General features: G+C 59.2%; 1 protein-coding gene across 3 annotated transcripts in view; it reads left to right on the top strand.

The window, feature by feature from the left end:
* L1CAM (L1 cell adhesion molecule) overlaps positions 1-19,409 on the top strand; it is a 25,450-nt gene that overhangs the window by 3,138 nt on the left and 2,903 nt on the right. Inside the window, exons 2-27 of one of the 3 annotated variants that reach the window (XM_011375537.2) lie at positions 6,000-6,183; positions 9,141-9,155; positions 9,821-9,926; positions 10,175-10,377; positions 11,204-11,326; positions 11,429-11,599; positions 11,837-11,948; positions 12,064-12,248; positions 12,422-12,553; positions 12,690-12,833; positions 13,416-13,527; positions 13,642-13,808; positions 13,921-14,077; positions 14,288-14,412; positions 14,573-14,683; positions 14,918-15,115; positions 15,374-15,444; positions 15,608-15,830; positions 16,330-16,445; positions 16,670-16,871; positions 16,967-17,089; positions 17,200-17,373; positions 17,473-17,592; positions 17,716-17,871; positions 18,269-18,403; positions 18,711-18,783. In XM_011375537.2, the coding sequence (XP_011373839.2) occupies positions 6,000-6,183; positions 9,141-9,155; positions 9,821-9,926; positions 10,175-10,377; positions 11,204-11,326; positions 11,429-11,599; positions 11,837-11,948; positions 12,064-12,248; positions 12,422-12,553; positions 12,690-12,833; positions 13,416-13,527; positions 13,642-13,808; positions 13,921-14,077; positions 14,288-14,412; positions 14,573-14,683; positions 14,918-15,115; positions 15,374-15,444; positions 15,608-15,830; positions 16,330-16,445; positions 16,670-16,871; positions 16,967-17,089; positions 17,200-17,373; positions 17,473-17,592; positions 17,716-17,871; positions 18,269-18,403; positions 18,711-18,783 (3,638 nt within the window). The remainder of the gene's footprint in view (positions 1-5,999; positions 6,184-9,140; positions 9,156-9,820; positions 9,927-10,174; positions 10,378-11,203; positions 11,327-11,428; positions 11,600-11,836; positions 11,949-12,063; positions 12,249-12,421; positions 12,554-12,689; positions 12,834-13,415; positions 13,528-13,641; positions 13,809-13,920; positions 14,078-14,287; positions 14,413-14,572; positions 14,684-14,917; positions 15,116-15,373; positions 15,445-15,607; positions 15,831-16,329; positions 16,446-16,669; positions 16,872-16,966; positions 17,090-17,199; positions 17,374-17,472; positions 17,593-17,715; positions 17,872-18,268; positions 18,404-18,710; positions 18,784-19,409) is intronic. The other 2 variants (XM_023520646.1, XM_011375536.2) reach the window with 2 other exon arrangements.

The following is a 19,409-nucleotide window of genomic DNA, read 5'->3' as shown; positions in this document are numbered from 1 at the left end:
GTGTGTGTAGCTTGCAGTATTCCTATTTGCATGTGTGGGGATCAGATATCTGGTTGCATGTGTGCATTCTCGTGTGTATGGGTGTGTGAGAGAGCATGCGCACACAGATCCTCCTGTGCCCACATGGGTCCCCTTGGATGCCCTAACTGAGCCTGTGCTAGGAAGGGGCAGGGCTGACGGCGGTGGCCACAGAGGCTGGCATGCCTTGCTGCATGATGTGGGGCTTTCGGTTGCGGGGTGCCCTCTGGCCCCTCCCCTGGCCGCCTTCGTTCATGCCTTAGGAATGCCTGAGATGACAGAGGCTCCATTGTCCACCCCCCAGGCTTCCTGTGCCCCCTCTGCCCTTTAACCCTTTGGGAGTGGGGAGCCCTGAGGGGACCGGAGGAGACTGGAGGGGTCTGAGCTGTTTCTAGGCGCCCACTCCCCACTTGGACTAGGCATCCCAGGACTGGCGGGTCTGAACAGCAAGCTGGCCAGTGCCTCTTGCTGCCGGCTGAGCTCCCTCTTGCCTCTTTGCTTAGCATCTTCCCTGTGCTGCCCGCCTGCTCTGCAGCCTTCTCTCCCCTCGGGTCCTAGAGGCAGGCCCTGCCAGCCCATGGGAACAGGAAGCACATCGCCCCGCCGGCCTGGACCCTGAAGCCCCACGTAGTGCCAGTTTCGTTTCTCAGGTCGGGGGTTTCTGGTCTTGTCATGAGCTCGCTCTCCAGAGTTAGAGGGGAGGGTTTAGAGTGGGTGGAGGGGGGCGCAGCTTTTAGGCCGTGGGCGTCGGTTTCCCCAACCGTACATGGGAAACTTGGCTGTACTGCTGGCATTCTAAGGGGCTGGGAAGCCGGAGTCTTGGCGCCTACCCCATTGGGCCTCAGTTTCCCCTTCTGCACAGCGAGTTGACACTGTCCCTAAGCCCTGACTGGAGAGAGGGGCTTTCCAGGTAGCCGAAGCCTGTTTGTGAGGGGGCCCCGGAGCCTTCGGTTTTAAGAAAGGGGTCAGAAAGCGACCCAAGATTCTGGATAACGGGAGGGGGAGGAAGAAGCCCAGGCTTTCCCGGAGCTGAACAGGGAAAGGAATTTGCCTTCCCTTGGACAGAGCCCTTGGGTTGGGCGTCGTGTGAAGCCCAAGGCCGAGGGGTAGGGTAGTTCCTGCTCTGCTGAGGCACGATTTGGGTCACATCCTACTTCCGCGTGTCCTCCTCTCAAGATTTCCCTCCCTGCCCCCAACATTTGCCTGCCATCTGCCTAGCAAATAGGCCCTTCCCCAGGGAGCAGGATGGCTTGGAGGCCATCCTTGTCCAGGCCCCTGGCCACCTGGGAACAGCAGCAGGTGCACACGTTGGGAAGCTGCTCTGAGAGGTGAGCCGACCCCCAGAGGAAGCCTCTGCCCGTCTAGAACCCCATCTCTGGTGAGCGTCAGTGCCAACTCTTTGACCTTGAATCTGATGCTCTGCTTCTCTGAACCTCAGTTTCGGCATCTGTAAAATAGGGATACTGGTAGCATATCCTTTTCAGGACAATTTGAAGGATGACATGAGTGATGTGTGAAGAAGCGCTTAAGAGAGTCCCTGGCGTGTGATGCTATCCATGCATTTATTCAATAAAACGGGGCAGCTGACTCTGACGCCGGGGTGGGGGTGGAGAAAAACTGTCCTGGCCACGGATGGTGAGATTCTCTCTTCCTTCGCCAGTACAGACTGTTCTCCTTACTCTCCCACAAAGGGTTAACCTCTGTCCCGCCCCTTCTTCATCCTTTAAGAATGGTCCTTTACAGGTGAGCTGTCGTTGCCTTGGAGATCTCAGCCTTGTGGGGGCTGAGGGTGTACTCTGGGTGGGGGGCTCTCAGGGAGAGGTGAGGCAGGAGCACAGAGGATGAAACAGCAGTCCTTTGAGACTCCGGGCACCCGGGTACCTGTGGGGGCTCCCACCCAGAAGCCTCCTTTATGTATTATCTAAATAACCCATTAGGCTGCAGCAAGCTTTCCTTTAGGCTTCCCCCATCTCTGCCAGTGGAGGGAGCTGGGCTCCATCTCCATGGAAACTCGCCAGCCACAGCCTGGGGTGGGGAGGGCGAGAAGGAGCCTTAAAGAAACACAGTGCATGGGATATAATTGACACCCACAGTCTCATATGCACACTGACAGGCTCCGGGGCCCCCATCAGCCCAATGAAGAGACCACCCAGGTATGAGTGCCACCACGTACACCCCCAGACCTACAAGTATGTAGACGTGGCACCCACACTCTGACCATCTCACACACCCGGGGTGCTGAGCCCCCAGCCCTGCCCCTACTCAGGCCTGCCCGGTCACAGAGCACTGCTGTTCTCAACAGACACTGGGCTAGAGAGTCGTATTGCTACTTCTCTCTTAGGCAGGTGCATTCCCTTCAGACGGGAGGGGCAGGGAGGACTCAGGGCAGGACGTGGGAGCTGGCGGACACGTGTGCATCGAGCGCATGCAGGGCACCTCTAAAGGTTCCCAGGGTGTGTGTGTGTGTGTGTGTGTGTGTGTTTAGGGAGGAAAGCAAGCCACCCCAGGTCTCAGCCTGGCTCCACGTCCTTCCAAGCGCCTCCCACCACTGCAGTCAGTGGCCAGAGGCCAGAGGAGAGGAGTTTGAAGGGGACCCAGGGGCACAGTGGGGCCAGGGCTCCTCTGGGGTCGCACTGGGCCCTTCCCTGCAGGTTCCAGTGGGCCTGACCTTGCCGACTTCATTCACCTCGGTGCCTGCCACGCCCTTTCTCTCTGCCAGCCTGTGAGTGGTGTGTGAGAACCCAGGGGAGGATGGGATCCCAGCTGGACACACTCAGGAGCAGCCTGCCTTTGTTGTGGCCTCCCCCAGCACGACGGCAGGTGTATGCAGCGGGTGCACGTATGGGCGTGCACACGGACACTCATTGTTGTGCCTGTGGATGGGTGGGCATCTCCCCCCCCGGCCAGGTGGCTGCTCGCTTCGCCAAAGGGGCGATCTTGGAAGGATCCACTATGGTCCTCTGGGTGCTTCGCCCTCCCCCTCTGTGGGGACTCGCACCTGCTCCCTGAGGGCCAGCCAGTTCATTCATCCTGTCTTACAACCGCATCTCTGCTCCGATGCCACAAGTGGCCAGGGACCTGCCGCTCTCTGTCATTGTCGTTGTCTTCCTAGTCGTGGGCTTTGTTTGTCTCTCTGGCGCCGGTTCACGGCTTCTCTGCTCTCTGTTTGTCTCTCCGCCCTGCCCATCAGTCCAGCCTGACCTCCAAGCCCAAGAAGGGCCCCTCCTCCGACTCAGGTCCATCACCCCTCCTCCTTCCCCGCCCCTTGCCTGGTGCATCCCCCAGGGACCAGGATCTGGAGGAAGCACCACCAGCCCCTCTTATCCCTCGGCTACTTCTCATTAGTGCCTTCTGCGGCTGTCTCCCACCCTACGTACGCCTTTCACGTCTTCTTTTCCTCTCCATGCTTCCTGGGTCCCTGTTCCTGGGTCTCTCCATCTCGGTTACCGTGATGGTTCAACATCCGTCTTTGTCTTCCATTCCCTCCCCCAGCCCCACTTCTCAGCCTCTCCTGCTCCCTCCTGCCTCTTTCTCGCCCTGTCTGTCACCCTTCAGTCTTCCCCAGCCTGCCCCCCCTTCACAGACATGGCCTTGGCTCCATCTGTACACCAGCTTGTGGAATAGTCCCCCCTCCCTTGCCCCTGGAGGTGCTGATGGGGGGTGGGGACCTGCTGAGCTGACAACCTGAGCTGCTTGGTCTGTAATTGCCAGAGGAATGGTGAGAGATCAGAGACCCAGCAGCAGTGGGAGGAGAGGAGGCAGAGCCCCTCCCAGCTGTCAGGGGACCAGCCCCTCAACCTTCTGGCTCCAGCCTGTCTCTGAGTCCCCCGGTGGCTCGGGCGAGCTGGTTGGCAAATACCAGGAGACTAAAAGAGTTTGGATGTGAAACTGTGGGGCATTGGGATGGGGCAGGGAATGGGGACCAGGGGGTTGGGGGTATCATATTTCCTCTGAGTATACACCCGGGGTGTACATGCCACACCCCATTCTGGGAGCCTAGATTTGGAAGACAAATGGAGGAGCTGACATGACAGGGCTCATCGTTCCAGCAAATAGAGCGCTCGGGCCTCCTCAAATGCAGAAAAGTCCTCCTTTGAGCTCTTTTCTCTCTTCCTCCCCTCCCCCTCCCAAGACCAGAGCGTTCAGAGCTCCCAAGGCTGCTGTTTGATCGCTTGCTCTGATCTGAATCTCCTACTGCTTCCTACAGGCCTTGAAGTTGAGGCCAAGGCCGCCTGGGGCCCACCCTGCTCGTACTGGCTTTGTGAGGGAAGGAGGGGGCAGAACAGGTCTGCTGTTGCTCCTCCCTTCTGGGCCCCAGCTCAGTTCTTGCAAGTTGGGAATTGGCCATGTGTTTGCCACTTCCCATCCTTCAAGTCATTTGCTTGGCCTTCGGCCCATCCACGTTGACCCGCCCTGGTGCTTCTCTACCTCCCCCTGCAGCGTTGGGTGGCGGGAGTCTGAGAGCTCCAAGATGACTGCTATTTGCCACCATCCACTTCCCCCGCCCAATCCCCAGACAGTCTGCTGCATTTACCACTCTTCTCGGGTTACTTTACACAAAACCGATTTGTGGCTCTTGACGGAGTCTAGGTGCCTTAGCACAGCATCCCAGGCCTCCCCACACAGCCCTTCAGCATTCTGAATGAGGCTCGGTACCCCCTTGATGAGGCCCTGACTGGCAGAGGGAGGATGCCCAGTGTGCACTTGGTGAGGTCGTACAGACCCGGGCTCCAGCCTCCAAGCTCTCAGCCACCCAGTGTCCTTCCTGCTCTTCCGCCTCCTTCACAGCTTGCCTTTTTTCACACGTTTTCCTGTTTGGAATCAAAGTGGTCTGTCTTCTTGGACGTCTGTTCCCTCTTCTGGTCATTGGTAGAGAAGCCCCCTTCCCCTGGGCTCCTCGTCTTCCAGGCTCCTTCCACGCAGGTAGAATGTGGGTGTGGCTGGTGTCACACGCTTGGGTGGACACACCTAGCAGTTAAGCCTTCAGGACTCAGAAAAAGATTCAGAAGTTGGGCCTGCCAGACACTGAATAAGTGTCAAAAACACTGTCCCAGAGCTTTCCCTGACCCCTGCCCTGACCCTGGCCTGGAGCATCTGGAAGTGGGGAGGCCGCAGTTGCCTCTATTGCTCCCCAGGGGCCTGAGGGACAGCAGAGAGGTGCTTTCTTCCTCTCTCTCCCTCCCGCCACTTCCTGAGGGCAGACTTCCTTCCCCCTTCTTTATTCCTTTTCTTCAACCTATTCTGTGAAATGCAGCCTTCTTGAGCCCCTTTCCTTCCATTGCTGTCTCCACTTCCCAAACTCCCCACCCACCGCTGGCTTTTTAGGCCTTAACAGCGTCCGGGAATCAGTCGGTTCTGAAACCCATGGCGATGAGACTGACGAGAGTTTTGCTCTACATATGTGCGCATCCACGCTTGTATATGAACACGGCAATAGCAGACGTGAGGATTCATCCCCCACAGATATAGACAGACACACAAGAAGTTGCACGTACGCTTCTGAGTGCAGTCCCTTCCCAGAGAAGACACATACAAATGTGCTCCTGCATGTACACACACAGCCGCATAAATACTGATGTGTACATTTGGCTACGTGCAGATTCATATCTACACTCATGCCCACAGGCACCTGCTTGCTGGCACATCGAGTCACACATGGGGACGACATGCACAGAGCGGCCTGTGGCATGCCCGGGGGAGCTGATTTGGGGCAACAAGTTGGTGCTGGAGAGGCAGCTGGTGGGGAAGGCACAGACAGAGAATAGGAAGAGAATGAAAAGCAACCTCGAGGCCCAGCCAGTGCTTAGTTTCTTCCAGATTTCTCCCTCCAAGGTGGGGGGGAGAGGGAGAGGGGGGAGTTGGCCAGCCACGGGCGGGGCTGGGGGCGGGGCCAGTAGCCGGGCTTGCCCAGATGTTAGTCACTAACAACCGTCCGTTCTCTCCTTTCTCCTCCCCCACCCTTCCCTCCTCCCCTGTCCCAGTGCCCCCACCCCAAGCCGCCCACCAGCCCCCTTCCCTCCGGGCCGGAGCCTGAGCCGAATACGGCCGGCTGTGCCGAGCCGAGCCGAGCCGCCGGCGCCGCCGGGAAGATGGCCGTGGCGCTGCGGTACTTGTGGCCTCTCCTCCTGTGCAGCCCCTGCCTGCTCATCCAGATCCCCGAGGAATGTGAGTAGCTGGAGGGAGCCTCGGCGCCTTCCTTCACCGCCGTTCTGGGCTCCTCTTTATCTTCTACCTCCTCACCTTCTGGTTCCGGACCCTCGCCCCCTCACCCTTCCTTTCTTGGGCATGGAATATTGCAGGAGGTACCCAGGACGTTGGGTGCTTCTGGAGAGAACAGGACAGAAGGCGCGGGGTGTATCAGCACCACGGACAGGGAACAGGGCGGCCCCGGGAGGTTTCAGCACCACGGACAGCGGGCCTGGTGCTGGACCCGCCTCCTCGGGCCTCCTCGGGCCTCCTCGGGCCTCCTCTGTACTTTCTTCTGGTACGCCCCACCCCTCCCCACCCACCTCCCCAGGGGTGTGGCAAGAGAGAGAATGGGGTTGTTCGCAGTGCTCCACTAGCTTGTGCGAAGGCCCGGATTCAGGTCTCGCTTCTGCTTCTGACTTGGGTAATCCTATCCTGGGCCTTTGTAACTCTGCGATTAGACAGGAAAAGACACCTTGCAAAGGTCCAGCCGCCTTCTGGATCCTTATGATTCGATGTGCAGTAATGTGGTGGGTCTGGGGGGTGGGGCTTCTGGAGCATTACGTTTGTGCGGGGGGGTCACGGGTAGGTGTGGGGGTGTTGGGGATCGGGGCTAGTGGGTTATGACTGAACATGATTATTTGTGTATGCTTGTGAGTGGGACAGACTGTATATGCTTGTATGTGTGGTTATGATTGACTAAGTATGGATATTCCTGAGGAAGATTTTGATTTCCTATATGGGTAAGTTTGCGAGTCACAAGAACTATTACTTAATTGGTCAGGTTTGTGAAAGTCTGTTGGTATTTGACTGTTAACATTTGACTATAGTGGGTCATGTAGTGGGGCTGCATGTGAGTACCTGTTCGTGTTTGTGTGGTGGGGTGTTACTGTGACACTGTTTTCTCCTGAGTGTGAGCAGGAGATGTAAACACACTGCTGTAAGTGGCTGTTGAGCTTCTGTGAGGGGCATTTCACAGGGCATCATTTGTGTATCTTGAGCCTGTTCCTGCCATAGTTCTAATCCCTGCCCCCCTTTGTCTCTGAGGCTGGACCCGGAGGAGGCCAGTGTCCCTGAGAGACAAGCTGGGGGCCGGGAGTGGGGAAGACTGTCAATGCCAGAAATGAGACAGGGGATGAAGGAGGTGGACTTAGAAGGCACCTGGCATTGGGGACAGTGAGAGTTTGAAGAGGCGGAGAGGGCCTGACAGGACAGAGGTTGAGGACGCCTCCATATATATGAACACGACTGTTCATGCAGTCACGCCTCTGCACACTCCCCTAGCTACAGATGCGCACGGACACACACACGGGTAGACATAGACGAGCCACCTGTATCAATCCAGGCACAGAAATATGGAAGGGGCAGTGACCCTGAGAGGACACATAGGAAGCGCGCGCGCGCACACACACACACACACACACACACACACACACACACACAGTCTTGCACACACAAAGTGAGGGATTTAGACACAAAGGAACAATCATCCACACAGACACAGAGGCAGGTGTACAGTACAAAATTGTACACTGAATGCCAGCACGCACACACGCAGCCTTCAGATGTACTCCAGCGAGACACGCTCCCATACAGATACACTGGCAGACACGCAAACATATTGCGATATGCTCTGGGACATCCACACACAAATGCCCAGACTCACACTTACGCACTTTCACACATATGTATGTACTCGTCCTCCTTCCCTCTCCACCTCCTCTCAGTTGCTTTTCAGGTCTTACCCTGGGTAGCGGCCTGCCCTGCTACCACACTGGCTGGGCCATCTGGCCGGGTCTGTCTGTGTGTGGAGAGGCAGAGAGAATTTGGAGAAAGGCAAGAGCAAGGAAAGAGAAGTAGGCCAAAGACCGCGGCAGTTCCAAGTCTGCCCTGGCCACTGGCTGGCAGTTGGTATTAACCCCAATACAACATGGCTTCCAGCTTCAGCTTGCTTGCTCTGCAGTCATTCCGGGCCCCTTTGTCTCTTTTCCTGCTTTCTCCACCAAGTCTATTTCCCCCATCCTGTGGTCCCTGTCATTGTCTCTTGCTCTTGGGCTGCCTGTACTAGCCCCTCCCCAGCTCAGGGCTCTCTCTGCAGTGTCCCCAGGGAGCCCCCTCCTCTCTCTTGGGGGCCCTTACAGTGAGGTCTTCTGCAGAGACAAAGCTTTCAGAAGCAGCCAACTACTCCCCTCCCCAGCCTGCTTCCCCCCCCTCTCCCCCTCCTCATAGCCACCCTGGCCAGTGCTGGGCTGAGTCCCGCAGCCGGGCAGTGGCCCTGGCCTCGGCCCCGGGGAGCTTGGTGGCAGGCTGGGAGGAAGGAAGGGGAGAAAAGGAGGGCTGCTGTGTCCATAGCCCCGCGGGCGATGGAAACTCAGATGCAGCAGGGCCTTTGGGAGGGTTTCGCGGGGAGGGGGCAGCTGGGCTCTGAAGGCTGGGCCTGGGTAATTGAAAACACTGAGCTGTGCTAATTGGATTAGGAGGGAAGTGGGCTGGAGCAGGGGAGGGTGCTGGCTGCGGGCTGTCTGCCTCCCCGCCTTCCTTCAAGGCATCGTGGGTGGGATGGAGGTCAGTTCTGCAGACCCTGCCAGGTCCTGCCAGGGGGATGCAAGGGTCTGTGCGAAGGGCACTCCTTGTTAAAGGCACACATTTTTCTCCCCCTGCCTTCTGGCACCAAGGCCTGGCTCCCCCTGGGCATTGATCGCCCCACCCCTGAATCCAGGCTCTAGCCTGTCCTGGGTCTCGACCTGCCACAGCTCCAGCCCAGTATGTGCCCCCCGAACAACACCACCACAGACAGCTTCCTCTCCCACCCGCCCCCCCCACTTCCCCAGGGGGACTGCCAACTTGCTTATTTCTTTCCATGCCATCAGGCCCCCTGCTGGGGCTGCTTATCAGCTTTTCTCTCCGTTCTCTCCCTTGCTGCCCGGATTTCTCAGATGAAGGATACCATGGTAAGTTGCGGGAGGGTGGGAGTATTTTCCAGAAGGCCAGGAAGAGGAGGAAAGAGGGAATGCTAGCACATGCCCCTCTCCCTCCTCTTCCTACGTGCCATGTGCCCTGCGCTGGTTGCTGTCTTTTCTGGCTCTTGGGTCCTTGTCCCGTTGTCTCAGGCTGGAGGCTCACCTCAGCCTCTCCTTCTCCGTCTCTCCCACCTGTGTGGGTTGTCTTTGTTCTGTGTCTGCCCTGGCCTGGCTTCTCTCGCTCACTCTTGTCATTTCTTTCTGGTGCTCTGTCCTCTCTGGTCCCCGCTCTCTCTGGGAGGGGTTTGTCTTTCTCAGTTTCTGTGTTCTTGGCTTTTGTTGTCTCTCTTTTTTCTTCTATACACTTTTCGTCTCTCTTCGTCTTCATATCTCTCTTTTAGGTGTCTGTCTTTGGAACTCTGTTCTGTCTCTTTCTACATTCGTTCTGTGTCCCTTTCTCTCCCTCTTTTCATGTCCCACATGCCTATGGCCAAGGCAGTTGGTCTCTCTAGCTCGTTCTTCCTGTCACCCTACCCACACGGCCCTGGGGCCTCGAGGGGCTCCAGGCCCTGCTTCCCTCATCATGGGATGGGGGTTGAGGCCATGATGCCAGCCAGATGGCATCCTCACCACCACTCTCCCCATCGTATCCCCAGTGATGGAGCCACCTGTCATCACGGAACAGTCTCCACGGCGCCTGGTTGTCTTCCCCACAGATGACATAAGCCTCAAGTGTGAGGCCACCGGGAAACCCGAAGTGCAGTGAGTGACCTTTACCCTCTAAGCCTTGTTTTTGACTGCTGACCTCAACCTCTAGCCCCCCTGCCCCTCCGAGGCCTCCCAACTTCTGAGCCCAGACACCCCAGTCTCCCTCATCTCCCTTGGTCCTTCTTTGTCCCAGCCCATCTTAGGGGCCTCTGGATGGCTTCCGGTGCCGTTGCCTCTGTTCTATTCCAGCGCCTGACTTCGGTTCCGGGGCCTTGGTCCTCTGAGCCCTTTTCTGTTCACAGGTTCCGCTGGACTCGAGATGGTGTCCACTTCAAACCCAAGGAGGAGCTGGGTGTGACCGTGCACCAGGCGCCCCACTCCGGCTCCTTCACCATCACCGGCAACAACAGCAACTTTGCTCAGAGGTTCCAGGGCACCTATCGCTGCTTTGCCAGCAATAAGCTGGGCACCGCCATGTCCCATGAGATCCAGCTCATGGCCGAGGGTGCGAGGCACTGCAGGGACCGGGGAGGGTCTGGAACACATGAGCGGGTCCCCAACCAGGTCTCAGGGACCTTGTGTGGGAGCGCGTGGGCTCAGGCTTGCTGGCTGTTGGAGTGGGTGGAGGATCGATTCTCTGCCTGCGTTGTCCCTCTCTCTGGCCTGCCCTGTCTCTGTCTGAGTCATTGCCTGGGCTTGGCTTCTGTCTCTCCTTTATCTCCGAAGTCCTGTTTCTTTCTCTGGTCATCTCTCTCCACCGCTCCACCTCCTTCCCTCTGCTTCTCCTCCCCCTTCCCCCCTGCTCCTTCGCCCCACCTCCGACCCCGGCCTCCCTGGCTCTGTCTTTGCCTTCGTCCGTGTCGCCCTTTCCTTGGGGTTTCCCCTCTGCATTCCATCCTCCCTGAGCTTTCTGCCTCCCGAGCTCACTCTTTTTCCTCTCTGCCCCTCTGGTTACCTTGGGAACCGTTGCCATGGTTTCTGTGTCAGGATGATGGAAGGGTCTGTGACTCCCGCATCCTTCCATAGCTCCCCTCCCCCACTGCTGCACCTCAGACTCCCCCCACCCATCCTTGTCCTGTCCTGGGGGTGGGAGCTGAGAATTGTGGAGGGTTAACCCTTCACACGCTGCCCATCGTCTCCTCTGCGTGGAGTGCCAATCTCAACCCTGAGCCCAGAAAAGACCCAAAGTCTCTGCCTCTCTTTATGTGACCTTCCTCGCGGCCTAGCCCTCTCTCGAACCTGAGCCATCCCTCCTCCTTTCCCCTGCCCTGCCCTGCCTTGACCAGGAAGAGAATTGGGATCCACCTTGCTGGCCTCTCTGTCCCTTCTAGGTGCCCCCAAGTGGCCAAAGGAGACCGTAAAACCTGTCGAGGTAGAGGAAGGGGAGTCAGTGATTCTGCCTTGCCACCCTCCACCCAGCGCAGAGCCTCTCCGGATCTACTGGATGAACAGCAGTGGGTGCCCACGAGGGGCTGCTGCCTGGGGCGGGGGTGCCGGTGGGAATATCTTCCTCGAAGGAGGGCGCTGACCTCTGCCTCCTTGCCTTACTCCCGCAGAGATCTTGCACATAAAACAGGACGAGCGGGTGACGATGGGCCAGAATGGCAACCTCTACTTTGCCAACGTGCTCACCTCGGACAATCACTCAGACTACATCTGCCATGCCCACTTCCCTGGCACTCGGACCATCATTCAAAAGGAACCCATTGACCTCCGGGTCAAGGCCAGTGAGTCCCAAAGGCTCTGACACACCCCCACTCCTCTCTCACCCTCAGGCCTGGCTTGTCCCCTAGATAGAAGACTTTGGTCTTCCTCGAGGACAGCTTGGCTCCCATCTTGACCCTGTCTAGACCCCTTCCTGGGTGGCAAGAGCAGAGTGGGGTCCTCCCTTTAGCAGACGAGGAAACCGAGACCCCAGGGGCTCGCCGGGGTGTCCAGAGTCACCCAGTCCCTGTTCCTCACAGCCAACAGCATGATCGACAGGAAGCCACGCCTGCTCTTTCCCACCAATGCCAGCAGCCACCTGGTGGCCCTGCAGGGGCAGCCGTTGGTCCTGGAGTGCATCGCTGAGGGCTTGTGAGTCTAGATTCTCTGGGTAGGGGTGGGCGGGGCCTCTGTCAAGGGCGCAGAGCTCAGCAGCCCTGTCTTCTCTCCCCTCTGCTCTCCTACTTGGCCTCCCTGCGCCGGGCAGCCCCACGCCCACCATCAAGTGGCTTCGCCCAAGTGGCCACATGCCAGCCGACCGAGTCACCTACCAGAACCACAACAAGACCCTGCACCTGCTGGATATGGGCGAAGAGGACGACGGCGAGTACCGCTGCCTGGCTGAGAACTCACTAGGCAGTGACCGGCACACTTACTACGTCACCGTGGAGGGTATGGTGTCTCTGCTGGGCACAACCCCTGCCCTGTTGCAAGGCTCCCCGGAGCGACCTCCGGGCGTGGCGATCTGCGATGCACACTGTCATGGGGGTGCGGGGGGCATCTGGGCCAGGGGCGAAAGCTGGCTGCAGGCTGCAGGCTCAGGGCAGCTCCCCCCTTCCTCGCAGCTGCCCCGTACTGGCTGCACAAGCCCCAGAGCCACCTGTATGGGCCAGGGGAAACTGCCCGCCTGGACTGCCAAGTGCAGGGCAGGCCCAAACCAGAAGTCACCTGGAGAATCAATGGGATCCCTGTGGAGGGTAAGAGGCCCTTGGGCAGGGGCAGGGAGCATGGGAAGCTCTGGGGATGGCGGAGGAGGAAGAAGAGGGTGAGGAGAGGCCTCAGCACGGCTCCCTACATTGTCCTGGCCCTCGGGCCCGCCTGCTGCATGCACAGAGCTGGGCAAGGACCAGAAGTACCGGATCCAGCATGGAGCCCTGACCCTGAGCAATGTGCAGCCCAGCGACACGATGGTCACCCAGTGCGAGGCCCGCAACCGGCATGGGGTCCTGCTGGCCAATGCCTACATCTATATTGTCCGTGAGTGCCAGGCAGCTGGGCCTGCCGTCCCTGCCCTCTGTGCCTCGTAACCCCCAACCTGTCCCTGCCGCCCACCAAGCCGACTCAGCCAGCAGCTGGTTTGTCTACCTTGGCTGCCTTTCTGATCTCCGGGGCCCTTCACCCCATCTCTCGCCCATCTTCACAACAACAGGGCAGGGGGTGTGGAGGAGGGGCAGGGTCTTGTCACCATTTACAGACGAAAGAGCCTCAGAGAGTGGTCTGGCCCATCCCGTGTCACTAAAGTGGAGGCTCACCTTGGCCAGGGTGTGCCAAAGGTCAGCCTGGCGGCTCCTCTCTTGGAGCCTCAGGGAAGATGGGGGGCTTGGCTAGGAAGGCTTTCAGGAAGGGGTAGAATGTCAGTGATGCCCCAAAGAATTGGTCAAACTTGGGGGGCTGGGATGGGAGGCACATTCGAGGCAGAGGGGATGGCATGTCGGAAGGCAGAGAGAGGCTCAGGCTGGCAAGGGCCGGAGGTAGGCGCAGGGAAGCAAGATGGACAGGAGTCCCCTGCGGAGCCCTGGATCTTCCCCTTGGCGCTGTCTCCTGTGACTCCTCCTCCAGAGCTACCAGCCAAGATCCTGACCCCAGACAATGAGACCTACTTGGCGGTCGAGGGCAGCACTGCCTACCTTCTGTGCAAGGCCTTCGGAGCCCCTGTGCCCGGCGTCCAGTGGTGAGCGCCCACTCCGGCAGGGGTGGTCTAAGCCATCTTCTGGCCCAGGGAGCCAGGGAGGGCAGGGGAGCGCGCTGGTGGAGTGTGAGCCAAGCCCGCCCTGCCTTGTGCCAGGCTGGACAAGGAAGGAAAGACCGTGCTGCAGGACGAACGCTTCTTCCCCTACACCAATGGGACCCTGGGCATCCGGGACCTCCAGGCCAATGACACCGGACACTACTACTGCCAGGCTGCTAATGACCAAAACAACGTAACCATTGTGGCGAACCTGCAGGTCAAAGGTCAGGTGACCCCCCCCGCCCCCGCCCATGCGATCAGCAGCACCTCCGGGAGGGATGGTCACGGTCTCTGGAGGACACCAGAGTGACTGTCTCTTCCCATCATTGCCCTCAGATGCCACTCAGATCACACAGGGGCCCCAGAACGCAATCGAGAAGAAAGGCTCAAGAGTGACGTTCACGTGCCAGGCCTCCTTTGACCCCTCCTTGCAGCGCAGCATCACCTGGCGCAGGGATGGCCGAAACCTCCAGGAGCTTGGGGATAGTGACAAGTGCGAGCCCAGCCCCAACCTGGCCTCAGTGGAAGCGGGCAGAGTGGGAAAAGCAGAATGTCCGGGCCTCCTGGCCTTATCCATGGGGGGAGTGCCCCTGCTTTGAGGGAGAAGGTTCCGGAAGAAGAAGGAGGGCAGGGGAGCAGAGGGTGGGAAGTGGTGGATCTCCTGAGAGCCCAAGGATGAGCGTCCCCTTTCCCTTCCCACCAGGTACTTCATAGAGGACGGGCGCCTGGTCATTCACAGCTTGGACTACAGTGACCAAGGCAACTACAGCTGTGTGGCCAGCACCAAGCTGGATGTGGTGGAGAGCAAGGCGGAGCTCCTGGTGGTGGGTGAGTCCTAGGCTGATATCAGGCTCATGGCCTGGAGACACGGGGGGCACAGGCCTTGGGGCCCAGGGGCCCAGGCTCACATTACAGGGCCCTTTTGAGCTGGGAGGTGGGGCATCCAGCTCAAGAGCGAGCCCCAGAACCTACCCTCTATGGCCCTCAGGGAGCCCTGGGCCAGTGCCTCAGTTGGAGCTGTCCGGTCGTCACCTGCTGAAGCAGAGCCAGGTGCACCTGTCTTGGAGTCCCGCTGACGACCACAACTCCCCCATTGAGAGTAAGAGGCCTGGGCATGACGCCACTCACCTCCCCCACTGCCCCTTCTGCCAGCCCTCCCTCCTCCCAGGGCCCTGGCTCCATGACCGCCACCTCACTGGGGCTCACGGTTCCTCATGCGAGTCCGAGAATGCCAATCGCCTTGGGCACCTCAGGGAAAGCCAGGCTTGTACCCTCATCACCTCTCCCCCATACCACACGCTGATCACTCCATCGTCGATTCATTTCTCGGCAGAGTATGACATTGAATTTGAAGACAAGGAGATGGCACCTGAGAAATGGTACAGTCTGGGCAAGGTGCCTGGAAACCAGACCTCCACCACCCTCAAGCTCTCACCCTATGTCCACTACACCTTTAGAGTTACTGCCATCAACAAATACGGCCCCGGGGAGCCCAGCCCGGCTTCTGAGACTGTGGTCACACCTGAGGCAGGTGAGTCACCTGGGCGGGAGCCTTAGATGCCAGGGTCCCCAGACTTCCCAGGCTCTGCAAGGAGGGCCCGCAGAGGTGACTGCGCCCAAGCTCCTCTGTTTTCAGGTTTCCAGAGGGAGCTGAGGGGCAGGGTTCCCTCGGGGTTATCGGCTCCTGGCTTCCAGGGCCAGAAGGGGCCATTCTTTCCATCATCCTCAGCCTTCACTGCCTCAGCAGGAGCCCAAAGCATTGATGAGTTAACAATACATTACTTTCCAGCCCCGGAGAAGAACCCCGTGGACGTGAGGGGGGAAGGCAATGAGACCAACAACATGGTCATCACTTGGAAGGTAAGGGGACATCAGGCCAGGACCCAGGTGTTCGCTGTTCCCCCTGTCTGCTAAGGATCAGAGGATGACAGGACATGAGGCTGGGTCACCAGGGGACGGGGGCGGCAGGTCCCAGCGGGGGTGCTCTTGGTCAGCCAGCTCCTCTTCCGCTTGCCCCCTCCAGCCGCTCAGGTGGATGGACTGGAATGCCCCCCATGTTCAGTATCGCGTGCAGTGGCGCCCTCAGGGGCTGCGGGGCGCCTGGCAGGAACAGATCGTGAATGACCCCTTCCTAGTGGTGTCCAACACGTCCACCTTTGTACCCTATGAGATCAAGGTCCAGGCCATCAACAGCCAGGGCAAAGGCCCCGAGCCCCAGGTCACCGTTGGCTACTCTGGAGAAGACTGTAAGTAGCGGTCGCAGAGCCCACATGCGCCTGCGCAGCCCGCTCCCCTCTTAGCGTGCGCCCGGCCCCTGTCTCTCCACAGTGCATTTCTTAGGACTAAGGATATTTTCTTACATAACCAAAGTGCCAAAGTCCAGAAACTTATCATCGACACGATGCATTCCTCTGGTTGGCAGCTGATGTTCTAATTGTGTCAATCAATGCTGTCTTCCCCGAGTCCAGGATCCTGCATCCGGTCTGGTTGTCCTGCCGCCTTCCTCTCCTTGATTCTAGAACACTACCGGATGTTCCTTTTGATCACCCTTTCAAGATCTTTTCTGGTTACTCCTCCCTGTACTTCTTACTTTCTGCCTTGCAACTAATAAACACTCTGTAGGGAGAGACCCTGAGGCCAGCAAATGCCCTGCCCCTCAAATTCAATCCATCTTCCCCCGAGGGAGGGTTCTGGGCTGGCCTCGAGATGCCATAGGCCTTCATCCATGTCCCTGGCTGTTTCCAGACCCCCAGGCAAGCCCTCAGCTGGAAGACGTCAAGATCCTCAACTCAAGCACCGTGCTGGTCAAGTGGTGGCCCTTGGACCCAGCCCAGGTCAAGGGTCACCTCCGCGGATATAATGTAAGGATCCAAGGTGTGGAAACTGGGTGGGGGGTGCCCAGCATGAGGTGTGAGGGTACCAGGAGTGAGAGGGTTGGGTGCAGGCCTCTGTCACCTGCCAGCTGCTCTTCCGGAAGTCCTTGGGTTGAGAGGAAAGGGTTCTTATCGAGAGCAGGGGGTGGCATGCGCCGGGCGGTTACTGCTGGATGACTTCTGCCCCTACGGGGTCCTTTGTCCACCTGCAGGTGACATACTGGTGGGAGGGCAGTCAGAGGAAGCACAGCAAGAGGCATGTCCACAAAGGCCACGTGGTGGTGCCTGCCAACACCACCAGCACCATCCTGGGAGGCCTGCGGCCCTACAGCTCCTACCATCTGGAGGTGCAGGCTTTTAATGGCCGGGGCCTGGGACCCGCCAGCAAGATGACCTTCAGCACCCCAGAGGGCGGTAAGCCTTGCAGCCCGTGTTCGCGGCCTTGCCCCTCCTCCCCGCCCCGGCTCGAGCCTGGGCGAGGCCCCGCTGCTCGTGTCTGTGCCCCGCAGTGCCCGGCCACCCTGAGGCATTGCACCTGGAGTGCCAGTCGAACACCAGTCTGCTGCTGCACTGGCAGCCTCCGCTCAGTCACAATGGCGTGCTCACTGGCTACGTGCTCTCCTACCACTCACGTACGTGCGTTGTGGGCCCACAGCCCTGGTCCAGCCTGGCGAGGAGATGGAGGGGGGCTGGGGTCCAGCTGAGCCGGCTGCCGAAGCCAACTCCCCTCCTGTCCTTGCAGTGGATGATGGGGTCATGGAGCAGTTGTCCTTCAACCTTTCGGACCCTGAGCTGCGGATGCACAACCTGACCAACCTCAGCCCCCACCTGAGGTACCGCTTCCAGCTTCAGGCCACCACTAAGGAGGGCCCTGGTGAGGCCATTGTGCAAGAAGGAGGCACGATGGCCTTATCTGGTAAGCCGGAAGGGCTGAGGAGGCCCCGCTGGGCAGCCAGGCCCAGCGGCGTGGGCCTTGAGCCGCCACGAGGTCCCACAGCCTCCTCTCACTCCCCAGGGACCCTGGATTTTGGCAATATCTCGGCCATGGCTGGAGAGAATTACAGCGTGGTCTCCTGGGTCCCCAAGGAGGGCCAGTGCAACTTTGGGTTCCAGATCTCGTTCAAAGCCCGGGGAGGTGAGCATAAGTGGGGCCTCTGGGTGCGGAAGGGGCTCTGGGTCCTGAGGGTCTGGGCTTGGTGTGGAGCCAGGGTGCTGGCTGGCACTCCCTCCCAGCCCGGCTGCCCTCTCGCCCCTGCAGAAGAGAAGATGGGTGCTTATCTACCGCCACAGTACGTCAGCTACAACCAGAGGTCCTACACGCAGTGGGACTTGCAGCCTGATACCGACTACGACATCTGTCTACTCAAGAACACGGTGCTCCTACACCAGATGGCTGTGAAGACGAACGGCACTGGTGAGGCCCCGTGCCACGGCTCCTCTCCTCCTCCCAGAACCTGGGTACCCCTTGGCCCATGACAGAGAAGTCTAGGCTCCTGAAATGATTCGTCTTAGAACCCTCCTATGTTAACTGTTTCTAAGGCAATCATTTTCTCAGAAGGTCCTCCTCCCTGTCCTTTGCTCCCCGGAGAATCCCCCCACCAAGCATCACTTGCGGGCACACCTCAGCCCCTGGCCACTGCCCGTGGACCCTCTGGTGCCTGGCCCTCATCCTGCCCCTGCCCAGTCTCTGGAGACAGAGGCTCCCAGTGAGGCTCACACACAAGGCCATGAACCTGAGACGTGGGTTAGGGCGGAGGGTCATGCAGTGCCCGGAGGTTCTGTGTCACCCTAGCCTGGGCTCTCTCCCTCAGGCCGAATGAGACTCCCTCCTCCTGGCTTTGCCACTGAGGGCTGGTTTATCGGCTTCATCAGCGCCATCATTCTCTTGCTCCTCATCTTGCTCATCCTCTGCTTTATCAAGCGCAGCAAGGGTGGCAAGTACTCAGGTAACGCTGCCCTGGGCCACTGTTCATCCCTTGTACAAGTGCTTGTTGGTCCCTGAGCCCCCGGCAGGACAGCATGGGCATGTTGGGGGCAGACAGGGGCCCAGAGCAAATGGCAGCCAGGCCCACGTGGGGTGAGCGGTACACCCTTGAATGCTTACTGGCTTCTGAGAGCTGCCAAGACATTGCTGGAGGCTCTCAGAGTGCAGAGGGAGAACCTAGCTCGTGTCCCCCGCCTGGGGATGGGGCCCAGTGTCCAGGAACAGGCTGGGGCGGGAGAAGAAGCTTGGCCCTCTCTGTGTGTCTCCAGTGAAGGATAAAGAGGACACCCAGGTGGACTCCGAGGCCCGGCCGATGAAGGACGAGACCTTTGGCGAGTACAGGTGAGCTGGGGGCAGGAGCCTTGCCGGCCGGCCTCCCAGTACAATCCTTGCTCTCATATCTGACCCTGTCTCTTTCTCTTCTCTGTGCTGCTGGGTGATGTCAGGTCCCTGGAGAGGTAAGGCAGGGGTGCATGGGAAAACACTGTCAGACCCTGATGGCAGGGACCCTCCTGTGGACAGCGTGTGCTTGGGAGTTACACTGGTCCCCGCTTGCCAGGCTCTGGGCTCCCCCAGCCCTCTGGTGTAGTAGCTCACTGTTTTAAGGACAAGCCAATACCCTCGACTCCTCCTCCACGCACTGACGCCAGCTTCCAGGCCTACCTGTCACCCTCCCAGCTCCCCCCGTCTCAGCTCTGCAAGGGCTGACAGCTGGATAGGTGCCCCTGTCTGGTTCGCCTACAGACAAGGAGCCAGGCCCCCCGAACCCCCAGGCTGAGTGCCCACTTGTTCCTTTACATCCACCGGGATCCTGCGTATGCCCAAACCTTGTCCCTCTGGTGGCGTGCATGCCACTTTCCCTCCTGGTGCGTGTCAAAGATGAGAACCTCTTCCCCATTGCATTGAAAATAAATGGAAGGAAGGCAGGACCCGGGCCACTGGGGCCACACCATGCTCCCCAGCCAGGC

This window comes from Pteropus vampyrus, unplaced genomic scaffold, assembly GCF_000151845.1.
Source record: "Pteropus vampyrus isolate Shadow unplaced genomic scaffold, Pvam_2.0 Scaffold275, whole genome shotgun sequence".
NCBI classification, from domain to species: domain Eukaryota; kingdom Metazoa; phylum Chordata; class Mammalia; order Chiroptera; family Pteropodidae; genus Pteropus; species Pteropus vampyrus.
Note: the sequence above shows the minus strand (reverse complement) of the source record. Positions and strands in the feature narration are given on the sequence as shown.